At 42.0% G+C, this 16,002-nt stretch overlaps 1 protein-coding gene across 1 annotated transcript; it reads right to left on the bottom strand.

The window, feature by feature from the left end:
• Positions 1–5,352: 5,352 nt before the first annotated feature.
• On the bottom strand, positions 5,353–14,763 carry LOC310843357 (alpha-1-antitrypsin-like). The gene is made up of 5 exons (XM_083736622.1): positions 14,607–14,763; positions 10,219–10,922; positions 7,830–8,100; positions 6,831–6,978; positions 5,353–5,611 (listed from the first exon to the last, which is right to left on the bottom strand). Exons 2-5 carry the CDS (start codon positions 10,913–10,915, stop codon positions 5,420–5,422), a joined length of 1,308 nt encoding a protein of 435 aa, XP_083592748.1. The 5' UTR covers positions 10,916–10,922; positions 14,607–14,763; the 3' UTR covers positions 5,353–5,419.
• Between the last annotated feature and the right edge of the window lie 1,239 nt (positions 14,764–16,002).

Genomic DNA, 16,002 nt, shown 5'->3' with positions numbered 1-16,002 from the left:
TTTCTAAGTCTGTTTCATTATCTGTTCTAGGACCTTTCCTGGTATCAATGCCAAGCTCACCAGTCAGTAGTTATTTGTTCAATTTGCATGATTCAAATCTCTGACTGGCAAGCCAGAGCCTGGAATTTCATGCTAATAATTCAAAGTTTATCTTCATTTTACCCTAAGAAAGTGATGTACTTTGCTGGCACCGCAAATAGTGCATACTTTTCCAATTTAAAATAATATTTCTGTGATAAATTGGAGTTGTGGTCTGGCCGTCTATGGAACATTGTTTTAATCAAGAGTGGATTGGTTTAAATTTGGGCAAGTTTAATCTCAAGCTGGGGTTCCATTAAAAGGCTAATTTGAAACATTGATTTGAATCACCTTGTACATATGAGAAACAGGTTAATAACTGAAAGGAATGACCTCAGTTGCAATGGGTATAATGGCACTGTGGTCTAAACCACTGAGCCTCTTGGGCTTGCCAGTCAGAAGGTCAGCGGTTTGAATCCCCAGGACAAGGTGAGCTCACGTTGCTCTGTCCCAGCTCCTGCCAACCTAGCAGTTCAAAGGCATGCAAGTGCAAGTAGATAAATAGGTACCATTGCAGTGGGAAGGTACATGGTATTTCTGTTTTTTTTAAAAAAATAATATTTATTGAAGTTTTAAGGGTTACAAAAAGCAAAAGTAAAAACACCATATTAAACAAAAGCAAGTCAACACATCACAATGAGTAAAAAAGTAAAGAAGAAGAAAAGAAGGAAAAAACAAAAACAAAAATACAAACAATTAAAAAAACACAGCAACTCTTCCCATAACTTATCTTTCATTAGCTTGTTTCCTTGACCTCCTCACACCTCCCTTTTTTGTATTCTAGTTCGGTTAGCTATTTCAGCAAATCCTTCCCATCTTTTCCAATTTTTGTCCTGTAATTTATCTTAATATTAATCCATTTTCTATCATATTGTAAATAACATATTTTTAAACCTATTTTCCATTAAAACTAAAATACTTATATATGATTAACTCCTTATAACATTTCTGCTAAGTCCATAAAATATCATTCCACCATTTTTCTATCACTCATTAGTTTTACCATATTTCTATATATAAACTTTAAATTTTCCAATCTTCTTCCACCATCTCCTCTCCCTGGTTTCGGATTCTGCCAGTCCTTTCTGTCAACTCCATATAGTCCATCAACCTGGAGATCTTATGTCTGAGGCTCTTAACTCTTTTCCAAGTCCCTTCTGCAGGTCTTCTTCATATTCTTTAATGCTGAAGATCAAATCTCGGGGAGACTCCAACCTAACAATACTTTTGTTCCTTCTGGACAGGTCAGCCAAATTTCCATGGTTGAAACTAAGATCCATAAAATGTTTCAGGACATATTTCAAGATCCCTCCAAATCCAAAGGCCCCCAAAACTTCAATCTCCTCCAGGCCCAAGTCCATGCCCCAGAAGTCAGTTAATCCTTGCATAGAGGGATCTTTACAACTTTCCTTCTTCAGTCCAAGCCGGGATCCAATTCTCAAAATTTGACTTTTTCTAGGTTCAATCATAAAAGGCCTTGACTTATAGTCCTCAATTTGCTTCTGTAAAGCTAAGGATCCCGCTTGTATTACTTTATGTTCAACAACAGCAGCTTTCTCCTTCTCCTCCACCATTTGTCCTGCCAAAGTAGATTCCTGTACCAAGTCCTGAATTATTTCTGTGTTGGTGCTCGCTTTTTGACTCAAATTAATCACTTTCTGTTCCAAATTATCAATTTTAAAAGTCATGTCATCCGTCTTTTTATGAAGCTGTTCCAGCGAACAGCTTATCTTACATAAAACAGTCACAATGGCTTCTCCTGTCAACATTTTTAAATGGTCCGAGGTCAATCTCTGGTTCTCAGAATCCTTATCTTGCAGCTGGAGATCCCTCAGTTACACTCCTGTAACAGTTTGAAAAGCTCCCTCTAGAGGGAAACAATCCCCACTTGTATCAGTTCTTTCAAGCACAACTCAAGCAGTAATGATAGTTTCAATTTTGAGTTACTTTTCCTCCTTTTTAAACGCAGAAAAGGACAATGGAAACAGTATCTTACTCTTGTTTAGCTAGCTGTCAAATCCGTTCTGTCAATGAACTCTCCCCAAACATCATCTGGCAGCCCGTTCCCGTTCAGAGCAGTGGTAATTTGATTTTTCACTCTCTCCTGCAGGCTCACTAGGTCCAAATTTCCCCCCCTCTTCTCCTGCTTCCAAGGGGGGTTTTGTATTTTAAACAGATTGAAATTTAATCCTTTGCCAAAAGCTTTCAAAGACTTTAGCTTGTAATGTCTTTGCTTCAATCTATTTACAAAAGCGGAAGGCGGACTTCCTGTTTATGACCTTCCCGCTTCAGTGCCAAATTTAGGTATTTAAAGATCCAATTTTCCGTTCTACTCACGGGTAGTTGTTTAAAATCCAATTGTCCACAGGAAAAAGTCAGCACTCTCCGGCAACAGCAATGCGGCTTCACTCCGTGAAAGAAGCAGTCAATTCAAAGCACCGCGCCACTCACCCCACGTCGCTCCGGATCCCCAAAACAGGGTTTTCCCGCTAGTAGGGGAGGCGCAAAAGGTCCCAGCCAAATCCCAGGTTCACAAGCTTCTCCCGCTTGTGATTTCAATGGGTCTCCGCCTTCGCCGTGGCAGTCAGACCCTGCTTTCCACAGAGCAAGTTCCTCCCGATCGGAGGAGCTCCGCCATTGCCAGAGGCGCCAACCTGGAAGCCGGTACATGGTATTTCTGTGCGCTCTTGCTCACACCCCACAAGTACACTCCTTAACATTCATCCTTGTAGTACTGGGCTAATGAAAGTATTGCTTTTGCATCCCCCTGGCCCAGAAGCACACATACCAAGTTAAGATTTAAGAAATTCAATAGGTGTTTGCCAGGACAGCAAGAAAACATTCTGGCAACAAGCAACTCACAGATTTAAAAAAAACCATTTTAAAACATAGTATTGTATGTTACATTCATAGATCATATGATGATCTGTTTCCCACTGTGAGAGTTCCAGCAAAGTACCCAATGTTGTACCTGAAGATTGAGAGTGCAAGGTGGCCTTTCTCACTCAGACTTCCTGCTTCTATGTGCTCTGAAGCCTGACTACTTGATACTTATATGGAAAAATCCTCAATGAAGTCCAATGCAACCTCAGTCATCAACAAGCCACTCCCTCAATTAAGTGTCCCAAATAACCAATCATATTCTGCAGCATCATGCTACAGCATCAACAGCATTGCCAGACATTCTCCAAATAGTTTCTTAAACAAAGGAAGGACGTGAGAGATGCCGATCAGAAGCTAGAGCTGGTCTAGCCCACTTGCCTAACTCAGTTTCCCGATCTCTCTGACCTTTATGAGATTGCAACAGTTTGGACAGTTTTCCTTTGAGGAAGGACTCCAGCTCATCTGCTTTGAGCACAGAAGGTTATTGAAGACCTTCTTTCTAATCAGCAGAAAAGACACGGGAGACAATCCTGAGAAGTCAGAGCCAGCAGCATGAACTTGCCTGTTTCCCCACTTCTCCAGCTTTTACCTGGTTGCCTCAAGTTATTTTTTATCTAAATAATGGCTTCTATTGTTTGATTTTCTGATTAACAAACCAAACCAAAGGGGTTGTTTTGGGAGTGTTTCACATCATCTGCCTTGCAAATATGTTAATGTACAATAGCTCCTTGGGTAACAAAGCAAATTGGGGAGGTTCAAGGTCATCATTCATGTTAATAAGTCAGCTCACATGGTATATATTGGCTCTTCAGCTACCAGCTGATCCAAATGCTCATGCTAAATTAACCTTGTGAGATAATCCAGATCGGAAGACCAGGAGACAGTCTTTTTGGAAGAAATGGGTGGAATGTGGCATATATGCATTAGATCAGTTGATAAGCTTAGATGGATTATTTTAATCACTTCCTGTTCTGCAGCTAAGGTATCAATTAACCATGAATGCAAAATATTTTCAATTACAACATTGGTCGGTGTATTTTTATGGCCTATCTGCTTTGAGTGCTTCAGCATTTCCTATACTGCTGGAGAGAATTACTGGATCCTGACAGAAAATTCAACCAATAACCACTGTTTATAAATACTGAATGCATAGTTAGAGAAATTTGGAACAGGGAATTAGAGAATAGTATACAGCATAAACAATAGAAAAGTGCTTTAGAAGCTGTACAGAATATTTCCCTGAACATGAAGTTGATTATGTGAAAATTAATATTTAGAGTATATGGGACTCCACAAACTTTATACAGGAATGCACTGTCTAATATAGATAGATATATGAGGTCTGTCAGACCGCTCTTCTTCCCAGACTGAGAGGTAAAATGGTGAAAAACAGGTTATTTATTGGGACAGAGTGACTTTTGCGGCTGTTGTTAAAGCAGCAAAACAACAAAGCTAGTATTAGGGGGGTTATTGGGTTGTTTTTGTTTTTAGTCTGAGCATGTATTTTGTTTATCATATTGTGATCTCATCTTGTTTGGAAATGTACTGGGAGCCAACGTAGCAAGGATGTTTTCTGTGGGAACTGTTCTTTGGATGTGTGCAGTGTGACAGGAAGTACTGATAACGGTTCTGTGTAACTTGTAACGTGTTGTGAGTCACTTGCTTGCACCTTGTGGTGAGAGAAGCAGAGTGGGAGTCTTGGACTTGTTGGACTCTAAGCATGCCTTGACCATGGCAGTGGTGAATGTCTGTATATATTTGCTACCAATATGCTTTTATGCCTGTCAAGTAAACCTCTACACTTCACTGAATCTTTGTGGCATCCATGAGTGTTTATTGCCTACTGGTGTACCTTCAACCCCAAAGACGCTTCCAAGGAAGGAGCTGCTTTGAGATGTAACTCTGCCAAGTATGGATACGGGCATGCACACACAGTGAAAGTTATGCTGGACCCAATTCTTCTAAATCATCCATCAGAGGCTGATGGATTGATCCAACAAACAGAAAGGTGTATGCATGTAAAAACTAGCCTGCTGTGCAAAGATAGTATTTGCATTCATTGCCGAATCTTTGCCTCTGACCCTGCCCATCACGAGCACTTGCCCTGTCCCAGGATGCCCAGAAGGGAACGCTGACCTTGGTTTGAAAAATGCTCCCCTCCCCTGCACTAGGGAGTCATCTATTTGGGCAGCTGATATATATATGAATAGGGTGATATATATATGAATAGGGTGATAGAATGGGTCTGAAGCTACCACATCACAAGGTGCTGTTCCCAAATTTGCAGGTAATGCTGATTTGATGACACCAGTTGGCCTTTTGCCCTTCCTTTCCTTCCCAAGTAACCCAGTAGTGCAGCTTAACTGGAGAAACAATAAGCAAGTCAATTCATTGCTGATCAGACCAATGAGTTTATTGAGTACATGCTGATTAACAGTCAAGGGATCTTGGTCTACAGCTACTTCTCTGTAGGATTGAAGATCTTTGCCATGAAGAGGATACTGTTAGTAGGTTCATCAACAACCATGGTTATAAAAGGCTCGTTGAACTTAACGATAGTAGGCATAGACATTGGCACCATGTCCATAGAAGAGGCTGCTGCGGCTTCTGTTCCTCTCTCATCTATCATCATCATAGCCTTATGAAGGGCCTGTGCAAAGGGGGAGGGGGGGTTGAGAGAGAGAATGTCATTTTGCCAATGGATGGATAAAATGCAAATGCGTTTTCTTTGACTAGGGGTGGCTTACAGTTTTTTGAGATTGAGGGGAGCATTCTCATATGCCCAAACTTCCAAGAGCCAGAAGCCCCACACTCTCGAACACACACCCTCATATGAGCACACACAGAACACACACACAAACACAATTTTTCCTTATGGGGTGGGAGGAGGTCATTTGCATCACCATCAGGTTGTCCACACCAGCAATGAGTCTACTTCTTTTCTTTCTTCTTCTTTGGCACTGCCTCCAAAATTGGTAGGGGTTGGGGGGGGGGAGAATCAACTTGAGTGGCACTAGGGTTGTCTTTTTTATTTATTACATTTGTTGGCTGCTTTAGACCAAAGAAAACAAATCCTCAAAGCAACTTATCAAGAAAAACCAGGTGCGCTTTGTATGCTTCCTGACACAGGGTTGGATTCTGGGTTTGCAAAAGGGTTCTGTTTGCAAAAGGGCCAGTTTTCACAAGTTTCCTTGTCCCTTCCAATTTCCTGTAAAAATTCACCAGCATTTTAGTACTTCTCCCCCGGGAAGTTACGTTATTAAATTATGACACCAGAGGGCACCCAGTAACTGCCAATAGGAAAAGTGTGTTTTGATGGACAAAACAAGGTAATGAAGATTTTTAATTTGCCAGTATGCCATGTGACATTTTAGAACAATATATCTAATATTGTACTAATAACCTTAAAAAAGTCAGTGTAGATCCAGCCGAAGACTTTGTCCCTAAACAGACTTAGCAGAGATCAAGCCCACAGTGGGCTAAGTATGTAGAAGATTGGCCTGCCAGGTACACATATAAATTCCTTGGTATCCAAGGAAATGGAATTTACTGTGCAAGGTAGCTGGACCTTTGGCCATTATCTACATCCCATAGCTGTCTTAAAGTGGTGGAACAGGTCATTCTATTTTTTTCCAGAATCTCTAGAAACTTTGAGTGCTTTGAGAGGCCCCGAGTTCTTTGGCCTGGGGCTAACTAACAGAAAATGTTTACCACCCTCACCAAATGACAACACCTGGATTTTTTTAAGGACACCATGATGCTGAAACAAGTTAGCGTGGTGATATGCAGATGCAGAAATTCAAGCCTTCACAGCTTCTACCATATTCATTCTCTTTCCTACACACACATAAATAAAAGCTCCAACTTACTCCTGAGAGCCTGTGCTGAGGCTGCCCTGTAATTCCAGACAGGTCTGCTCTGTCAGTGAATACATCAACCACACCCATGGTGTACATTATGTCTTTCAGGTTAAGCTCTCCACTTGCCAAGCATCTTGGAAGATACACATCTACAGAGCTATTCAAGAATAAAACAGGGGATAAAGACAAAGAAGAATTTATTAATCATATGAGAAAATACCATGCATATTAGGCTGTGTATATTATACAGCTTTTAAGGAAGCTGATGGCAAGGATGGAGAATTTGTGGTCCTATTCCTTGCCCTCCCCCAGCGTTGGACATAAAGCAAAACCAGACAGCCTTTGGAGCACTTCAGACTGAGGTGGCTTTTGTGACAAAGTACAGATCAGGGTCCAAGATGTACCTTTGTTGCTGGTGCACACTCTTTGTTAAGCAGCCCTTCCTTATAGTTTGTCCCTGGCATTTAGTGTTCAGGTAGCCTGCCTCTACACATTGAGATTAGGAAACTGTCTTCTGGGAATATAGCAGAATATAGTGCAGATTTAGCACTCATTTTCATGTTACATGCTTCCAGAAGATAAGCATTTCCAAATAATGCAGAATGAGCCCTAAACTTGAGCCAGATTTCTGAAAGTGTTTTTTTTTTTTTTACATTGCATGAAAGCTGAAATCAAATGCAGAAATTAAAAGGCAGGGAAATGTTGGGGAAATGGAATAACTGCCGTGTGAGTGCAGCCTGGGTTTGCACATGAGAATAAGGAGGTAACATGGATGGTTTCACTTTGGACTACAGGTGAGGGCACCACTTTGAACACTCCCCCATGCAATTGCCCCTCCTTGAAAATAGAAAGCTAGCATGGCAGGGAGAAAGTTTCTAGCTCAGTCCTTAGCCTGCTCTGCTGGATCTCTCTTTGCAAGGATTTTTACATGTAATGGTACATTATAGAGAGATAGATAGCCATCCATCTATACTCTGAAGTAGGGGAAGCCAATTTTACCACTGTTACCTCCGTGTGAGTATTCTCTTCCAAGTCCGCAAAGCTCCACACGACAAGCTGTTAGCCACCCTCTCCATCTGTCCCTTGTCAGGTAGAATAAAATAGGAGGCGGCATGTCCTTCGTAAGGCAGCTTCAGAACGGTGCACAGTCGCTCGTTGTCATAGCCGGTTTCAAACATGCCCATCTGAAACATCATTGGCACTTTCACAATCGTGTAAGGATCCACGTAGAAGTTCTGCTCCGTCGTGTACTTTGGGTCAAAGGGCTTCTTCCATTTGGCTTACGGAAAAGAAGAAAGGGATATATATATTTTTAAGTGGCATAGATACTTGTTACTCATTAGAACAATTCTATTCTTGCATAGAGCTGTTTGCATGCAAGAAGCTGCAGGTACTTTAGGACACTCAACATTTCTTGACCTTGGCTAGATCTTTAGTCCACGGGATTTTCTCTTCTTTCTCTTTACCTTTCATTTCTCCAAGTTGTATCCAATGTTAGTCCTACTCAGAGTAGAGTCCCTGAAAATAATAGACATTACTAGTTTGGTTGATTAATTTCAATGGGGCTAAGGATAATGGCGTTGGCTACAACCCTTACTCCAGAGCTGTCCTTTCGCTTTTCTTTCAGCTTTCAAAAATATTTCTGCTTTTCTCCCTCTCTCACTTTCTCTTTGACCATCTCTGAAATATAGTTATAGTACATGATGTAATTCATCACAACCTATATCATAGAATCATTGAATCACAGAATTGTACAGCTGGAAGGGACCCGAAGGGACATGTAGTCTAACCCCCTGCCATGCAGGAATCTCAGCTAAAACATCCATGACAGATGGCCATCCAGTCTCTGCTTAAAGACCTCCAAGGAAGTGAAGATCACAATCTCCCAAGGGAGCCCATTCCACTGCTCTTACTGTCAAAAAGTTCTTCCCGATGTTTAGTCAGATTCTCCTATGTTAGCTGACATAGTTAAAAGAAACGAAAAGTTTGCACATAGGCCCACATGGTTGTGAGTGGCATCTGCTAAACAATCACAGATATCATAAACTGAGGTGTGTATATTGAATTCAGTTCATAACTTCCAGGGGGCGGGAACGTAAACACCAATGTGTACTCTTTATAACACTATTTATCAAATAAATTATTATGGTGCCCAGTTATTTTTTTTATAAAAAAAACCTGAGTTGCCTGTTGAGACATCTGCTCCTTGCATTATCTTAAAATACAGTGGTACCTTGGGGTACATACGCTTCAGGTTACATACGCTTTTGGTTACAGACTCTGCTAACCCAGAAATATTACCTTGGGTTAAGAACTTTGCTTCAGGATGAGAACAGAAATTGTGCAGCAGCGGCACAGCAGCAGCAGGAGGCCCTATTAACTAAAGTGGTGCTTCAGGTTAAGAACAGTTTCAGGTTAAGAACGGACCTCCAGAATGAATTAAGTTCTTGGCCCGAGGTACCACTGTACAAAGTTAACAAGCGGCTTAAATCCAGAGACAATGAAACTGTATCATTTCAGGCTGCATTTAGGAGGGGGTTCTATGGATGAATGCTCCTCTACTCACAGAGAGACAGACACCTCTGATTTAAGCAGATGTTGGATGGCTATCTGACAGAGATACTGTAGTTGTATCCTGCACTGTAGGCTCCCAACAAAAAATAGTAAAAGCACATGTATTACTCAGTGGTTGGACTCAATGACCTTTAAATTACCTTTCAACTCATTATATCCTATGAATGTCATGGTGGTTTGAACGCCTAAGTTTTGTATTGATTAGCTTTTTGTCCAACCTAAATTTATCAGTTCTAAAACCTAACTAAGGAATAACACCCTGCTATCTTTTCATGATTGTATATGGTTGAATACAACTTCAGTATTTGGCTAATAATTCATATATGGAAATATATTTAATTATTTGTTCCACTTTTTCATCTAAATCAGAGGTTGCTGTATTTCCCCCCTTCTGTCATTGTGCCTAATTTAAATACTTTTACTAAGTGCTCTTTAAATACTTTTACTAACTTCAGTGAACACACTAAGGAATCCCAGGCATTTTACTGGCCTTGGAAGTGCAGGGCATAAGAAAGACAGAAAGACAGACAGAACGAGAAAGAAAGAGAGAGAGAGAGAGAAGTTAGAACATTGAATTAGGTTCTAAACTGAATTGAGGCTGCCTTGCACAGTCGTAATTACTGAGGTCACCTAATAACAGATCTATTGCATAGAATACTGTGAAGCAGGAATTGGTTGCCTGACCAAAATTCTCTTCCTCACAAACAAAAGCAAACACAGGATGAAGTTCTACTTTGGAACTATGTGGGAAATGGCAAGTATCTAGGATTAGCCATAAGGTGAGGAAAGGAGATCACAGTTCCGGCCCATTAGCTTGTCTTACCTTTCATGTAAATATAGCTAACCAGAAGTATTTCAGTAATTGGGTCGACTCCATCGACGAGCTTAGAAATCTTCCCATGGGTTTTCATTTTGACATATTGATTGATGTGGTCCTCAGTTACTGCTGTGTTCTTAAAATTTTCCATATAGATCTCTCCTCCATAAATGTTCCTGAGCTCCCTTAGGAACTGAGGTTGTGGGTGCAACTCGTTTTGCACAAACAGACAATTCCCCATTTCCATTTGGAGGCCTGAACCCCCATTGCTTAATGAGTAAATGAGGTTGTGGAAGCCTTCATGTATCATCCTCTCCTGAATCTCTGATGGCTTGAAGTCTAGTCCTCTAAGGATCTGGTCTAAGGTGTTGGCCCTTGCGCCCAAAGCCAGCATTGCAAAAGCTGTGGAGATACACATGGGAGAGAAGACGATGTTCTTCTTGAATGGACTGCCCCGGTAGCCTCCATTAGAAGAAACCTGCCTGAAGAACTTGAATGCAAAGTCTGAATTGCTGTTGACCAGGACCTGGTTTGGAGTCTGTGTTCTTCCTCCATTGGGTTGGTTTTGGCGGTTCATATCTTGGGGGTTGCTCTCATAGTTGTCACACCTGTTCATGTAACTGCTGGGATTCACAGAATTTGGTAGGTTAAGATTGTTAGCCAGGATCCCAGCAACTAAAAAGAAGAGGAGGGAAATCGCCATTTTCCCCCTTTTAAAAAAATGAGAGAGGGGAGGGAGAAAAAAAAATACATTAGTTCAATTAAGTCATTATTTTCATCTGCCCCCCCAAAAAAGTAGTGTGCTATTTGCACCATTGATTGTAAACCATGGTTACCCTGATTCATGCAGGGGCAGAGGTAGTAGCATCCTTTTGGTGGCACTGCCCTTGTTAGGATGGAGATGAAGGAAAGAGGTGCCAAGGTTAGGGGCACTTCCCCTGAGCTGCCCCAATTTCACCGCTGCCACCTCATCCCATCTCAATGAATGCAGCACCCCCACCTTCATTATAATTCAGCAGATGGAATATTGGGTTCCATTATAGAAGACTTGCAGGCTCTTCCCTATTGAACTTTGAAGTCCACTTACAGGAACATTAGAGCATGAGAAGAGCCTGCTGGATCAGTCCAGTGACCCATCTAGTCCAGCATCCTGTTCTCACAGTGGCCAACCAGATGCCTATGGGGAATCCTCAAGCAGGACCCAGGCACAAGAGTCTTCTCCCTGCCCCTGCAGTTTTCAGCCAACCAAATTCTACTATGGTCTATTAATTATTGCAACATTTTTTACAGAGCATTGTGCATGCATAGTTTGCCGCAGCTTCCAGTTCCTTTGCATTCCCCTTCCCCCTTACACTTAATAAAAATTACTGGAAAACATCAACCGTGATATGATTTTATGAATACCTACATCGTTAAGGAGCTCATGTATACACCAGCAAGCAATGGCATTAAGATTTATCATTTGGTTTTTTTTTTTGTTATTTTGCAGTGTATTATCAACGTTCATGTGCACAGCTATAAACGAGAGGGGCCGGGGTTGGGGAGACAGGTGTAAATTAACTGAAAGAATGAAAGCTGCAGGAAGCAGGCCTTGCTCCTGTTTTGGAATTAAGTTTAGAAAATTTTCTAGTTAAACCTGAATCCAGGACGAGTGACACTCAGGGAGAGACAACCCTGGAACAATAAAACAAAGGAATGGAATTGGAGTGGGATTGGCTATTCCCCCTGTTTCAAACATTTATTTAATACATTATTAAATAATATATTATTAAGAATCAGGCTCTTGTTCCATGTTGCAGATAAAAGTAGAAGAGCCCAGTGGTACAGCATTTGTTTGGCATGCAGAAGATTCCAGATTCCACTTCTGGTATCTCCAGGTACTGCTGGAAATATCTACAGTCTGAAGCCAATGCTTAGCTAGATAAGTAAGTCATCTGACTATGTTCACAGAAGCTTTTACAGTGGTACCTCGGATTACATGTGCTTCAGGTTACATACGCTTCAGGTTACAGACTCTGCTAACCCAGAAATAGTGCTTCAGGTTAAGAACTTTGCTTCAGGGTGAGAACAGAAATCGTGCTCCGGCGGTGCGGCAGCAGCAGGAGGCCCCATTAGCTAAAGTGGTGCTTCAGGTTAACAACAGTTTCAGGTTAAGTACGGACCTCCGGAACGAATTAAGTACTTAAGCTGAGGTACCACTGTACCTCTACTTTCCTTGCTAAGGCAAGAGTAGAATTGTTGACCATAATGCTATACCAGCTTCAACCAGTGGATGCCACTACAGTATGTCTAAGCATAAACTATCTCAATGAGTTCTTGTAAGACGCAAATGAGATAAGCTTGTATTGGCCATGCTGAGCCACTGGAAAGGGTTGTGACAGAAAACCAGTGGACCATTTATATATGGTCAATTTGGGGGAGGAGGGTGAAGATCCTAGAATCATTGAGCTAGAAGGAACCCCCCAAGATCCAACCCCTTGCAATGCAGGAATCTCAGCTAAAGCACCCATGAAGTTGTCCTGTCTGTACAAGGACTTCTGCTGAAGGGCTCTCCCTGGAAAGCGTTCCCACATGTGGAATAAAGTGTGCCTTATTCTGCAGCCTCCCCAGTACAAAGATATTTTGACAAGCTCACTAGGTGACTTGTTTTATTGCTTAATGGCTCATATAGTTAAACTCTCATTCAAACTTCAGAAGTGTTAATCGCTTCTATGCAGCCACCCAAGACAGTTTGGTGTAGTATTTAGGGTACAAGACTAGGAGTGGCGAAGCCCAAGTTTAAATCTCACTGTGTGATCTTTGAGCAGTTGCTATTTCTACCCTAGCCTACCTCATATGGTGACTGTGAAGATAAAATGAGTGCAGAGGGGGAAATCTTGAGCTCCTTGGATAAAGGGAGAATCTACAATAAATGCACATAAAAAATCCCACTAATAGTACTTTAGTTTTGCAAAGTTGTGGTTGGTTTGATCAGTGGCATAGCATGAGGGGGCCCACAGGGGCAGCTGCCCCATGTGCAAAATTGCTAGGAGGCACAAAATTTCAGTACCCAGTCCTGCATCAATACAGCTGTGCACTTCCACCGCTGAGCTTTGTTGAAAATGGCTTCTCCGTGTGAACCAGGAAGTGACCTCTCCAGACAACGGAATGACTCTTCTTTTCTTATCTCTGTGGCTACGATCTCCTGGGTTACATGGGCACTGTTAGGCAGTTGAATGCGCATGCGCACTCCATCCGTTTTCCTCCCTTCCATGGCCCTGGGAGCTGGCAACCCACGGTACACTACTGATATCACCTTCCATGTGACTCAGGTGCTGGAGATACGTAATTACTCTCCTACACTGCTTCTGGGGTTCTCATTTGTATCTGGTTGGCTATTGCAAGAAGCAGGACTTTGGACTAGAAGAAGAAGAAGAGTTTGGATTTGACCTCCCGCTTTATCACTACCCGAAGGAGTCTCAAAGCGGCTCATAATCTCCTTTCCTTTCCTCCCTCATAACAAACACTCTGTGAGGTGAGTGGGGCTGAGAGACTTCAAAGAAGTGTGACTAGCCCAAAGTCACCCAGCAGCTGCATGTGGAGGAGCAAGGATGCGAACCCAGCTCACCAGATTACAAGTCTACTGCTCTTAACCACTATACAGTGGTACCTCGGGTTATATATGCTTCAGGTTACATACGCTTCAGGTTACAGACTCTGCTAACCCAGAAATAGTACCTTAGGTTAAGAACTGTGCTTCAGGATGAGAACAGAAATTGTGCTCCGGCGGCGCGGCAACAGCAGGAGGCCCCATTAGCTAAAGTGGTGCTTCAGGTGAAGAACAGTTTCAGGTTAAGAACGGACCTCCGGAACGAATTAAGTACTTAACCCGAGGTACCACTGTACCACACTGGAACTAGACATGTTTCAGGCTGCAATCCTAACCCCATTTACTTTGGAGTAATCCCATCTAATGCAGTAGGCTTTACCTCTGAGTAAACATAGATTGGCAGCCTTTGTCTGATTCAAAGGGCTATTCTGGTGTTCTTTGTGCCTTTAATAGCACCCTCCACATGGCACCAGGAGCTGGCCACCCACGCTATGCCACTGGGTTTGATCACTCTTTTTTATTTCAACGTATCAGAAGGCCTACCAATTTCATTCTTCATCTCTCCACTTTTCTTTTTATTTTCTTATTTCTTCGTAACTTACCTTGTACAAGACTTCCAATAAAAAATTATGATAGGATCTTCCTTGCATAAGGATATTCTTCCACACTAGCTCATAAGAACTTTATGAAATTCACCAGCAAGCCCGCATTTCAATTAAGTAGGTTCATGAATTTCAGATATCCAACACCGTGGCTAATGATATATTTATCACAAATCCCAATTTACTAAGAGAATTTTACTTACAGTTCAATCAATATTGTCCTGCCACTCTCTCTGTGTCTTCACCACCACTCCTTCTTCTTTGATCCCTTTGGATGCTGGAGAAAGCAAAGCATCCTTTGACACTGGCAAACTAGTTTATCTGACTCATAGGCACAAAGGGAACTAGTTTTACTAGATGCCGAATTGACATGTGACTTTATAATGATACAGGACTGTCTGTCTCCTTGATATTTGGGAACTGGTTTTCATCAAATTGAATCCCTTTGTGAATGCATAAATAAATAATCAATCCACACCTCAATTGTCGTGATATTCCAACTCATTATAAACAAAAGGAACAATTTTGAAAATGGCAATTAAGCCCAAGCAGTGTGGATTAATTTGGCAATGGCAAGCACTATCTAGAAGGCAACAGCCCCATATATCTAATTATATCCCTGTGCACTTGATATTCTTTGAAATGGGAATCACATTCTTCAAAATTGGTGAAAAAAATATTTTGGGTATAACATTTGAGAAATGGACCATACTCCTATGCACAACACCGATTCATGTGATGAAGATTTCAAAACTATCTGTTCATGCTTGGTTGATGTAAAAGGATGAGCTTCAGTGTGTGAACAGATGAAAAGCATAGCATTGTAAACAGGACTATAAAATGTTGCATCACTTGGTGAGAGACATGTTATTGAACCAACTGGAAACTGTGACCACAGGGCTATCAAGCTCAATAAATATGTATGTCACTGGCGCCAACAAAAGTTTTCTTGTGGGTGCTCGGCACCCACACTGCAGGGCCTTTGACATGACTTCTAGGGCCTCACAAAGCACCGGAAGTCACATCGGAGGCCCCACGAGGCCTCAGACACCACTTCAGAGGTCTTGTGATGCCTTTTGATGCAACTTCCAGTGCTTTGAGAGGGCTTGAAAGTCACATCCCAAGACCTTGTGGGGCCTCCAACATGACTTCTGGGGCGCCCAGGCACTGCTATGGCGCATTGCATGTCCTGCTGGGCACCCATAATCTGATGCCCAAGTCAGGGCCCCTGATGCATGTGGACAACTACCAAGGAATTCCAACATATTTGAATTTGAAAGAGGGCACTACCACTAAAAAGGGGGTGGGAAGCAGTGTAGCATTCTGTTCCCACAGTAGCCAACCAGATCGCTTTGGAAAGCCCAGAAGCAGGACATGGTAAAGCATGAGACTCTTAATCCAAGAGTTGTGAGTTCGAGCCCCACATTGGGCAAAACATTGCTGCATTGCAGTTGGTTGGACTATATGACCCCTGTGATCCCTTGCAGCTCTACAGTTCTTTGAATCCATGAACACTAGAGCACTCTCCTGCTTGTGTTCCTTAGTAACTGGTACTCAGAGGCAAGCTGCCTCTGATACTGAAGGTCATAGAGCCATCCA

Source organism: Podarcis gaigeae (genome assembly GCF_964106915.1).
Source record: "Podarcis gaigeae genome assembly, chromosome: 1".
NCBI classification, from domain to species: Eukaryota; Metazoa; Chordata; class Lepidosauria; order Squamata; family Lacertidae; genus Podarcis; species Podarcis gaigeae.
The sequence above is the reverse complement of the archived record's forward strand: the minus strand, read 5'-3'. Positions and strand labels throughout refer to the sequence as shown.

Excerpts from the sequence above, each read along its gene's own strand:
- LOC310843357 (XM_083736622.1), bottom strand. The coding sequence starts at position 10,915 with ATGGCGATTTCCCTCCTCTTCTTTTTAGTTGCTGGGATCCTGGCTAAC. Across the intron at positions 8,101-10,218 it reads TAGCTATATTTACATGAAAG|CCAAATGGAAGAAGCCCTTT; the intron begins GTAAGACAAGCT and ends CTTTTCCGTAAG. Across the intron at positions 6,979-7,829 it reads AAGAGAATACTCACACGGAG|CTCTGTAGATGTGTATCTTC; the intron begins GTAACAGTGGTA and ends ATTCTTGAATAG.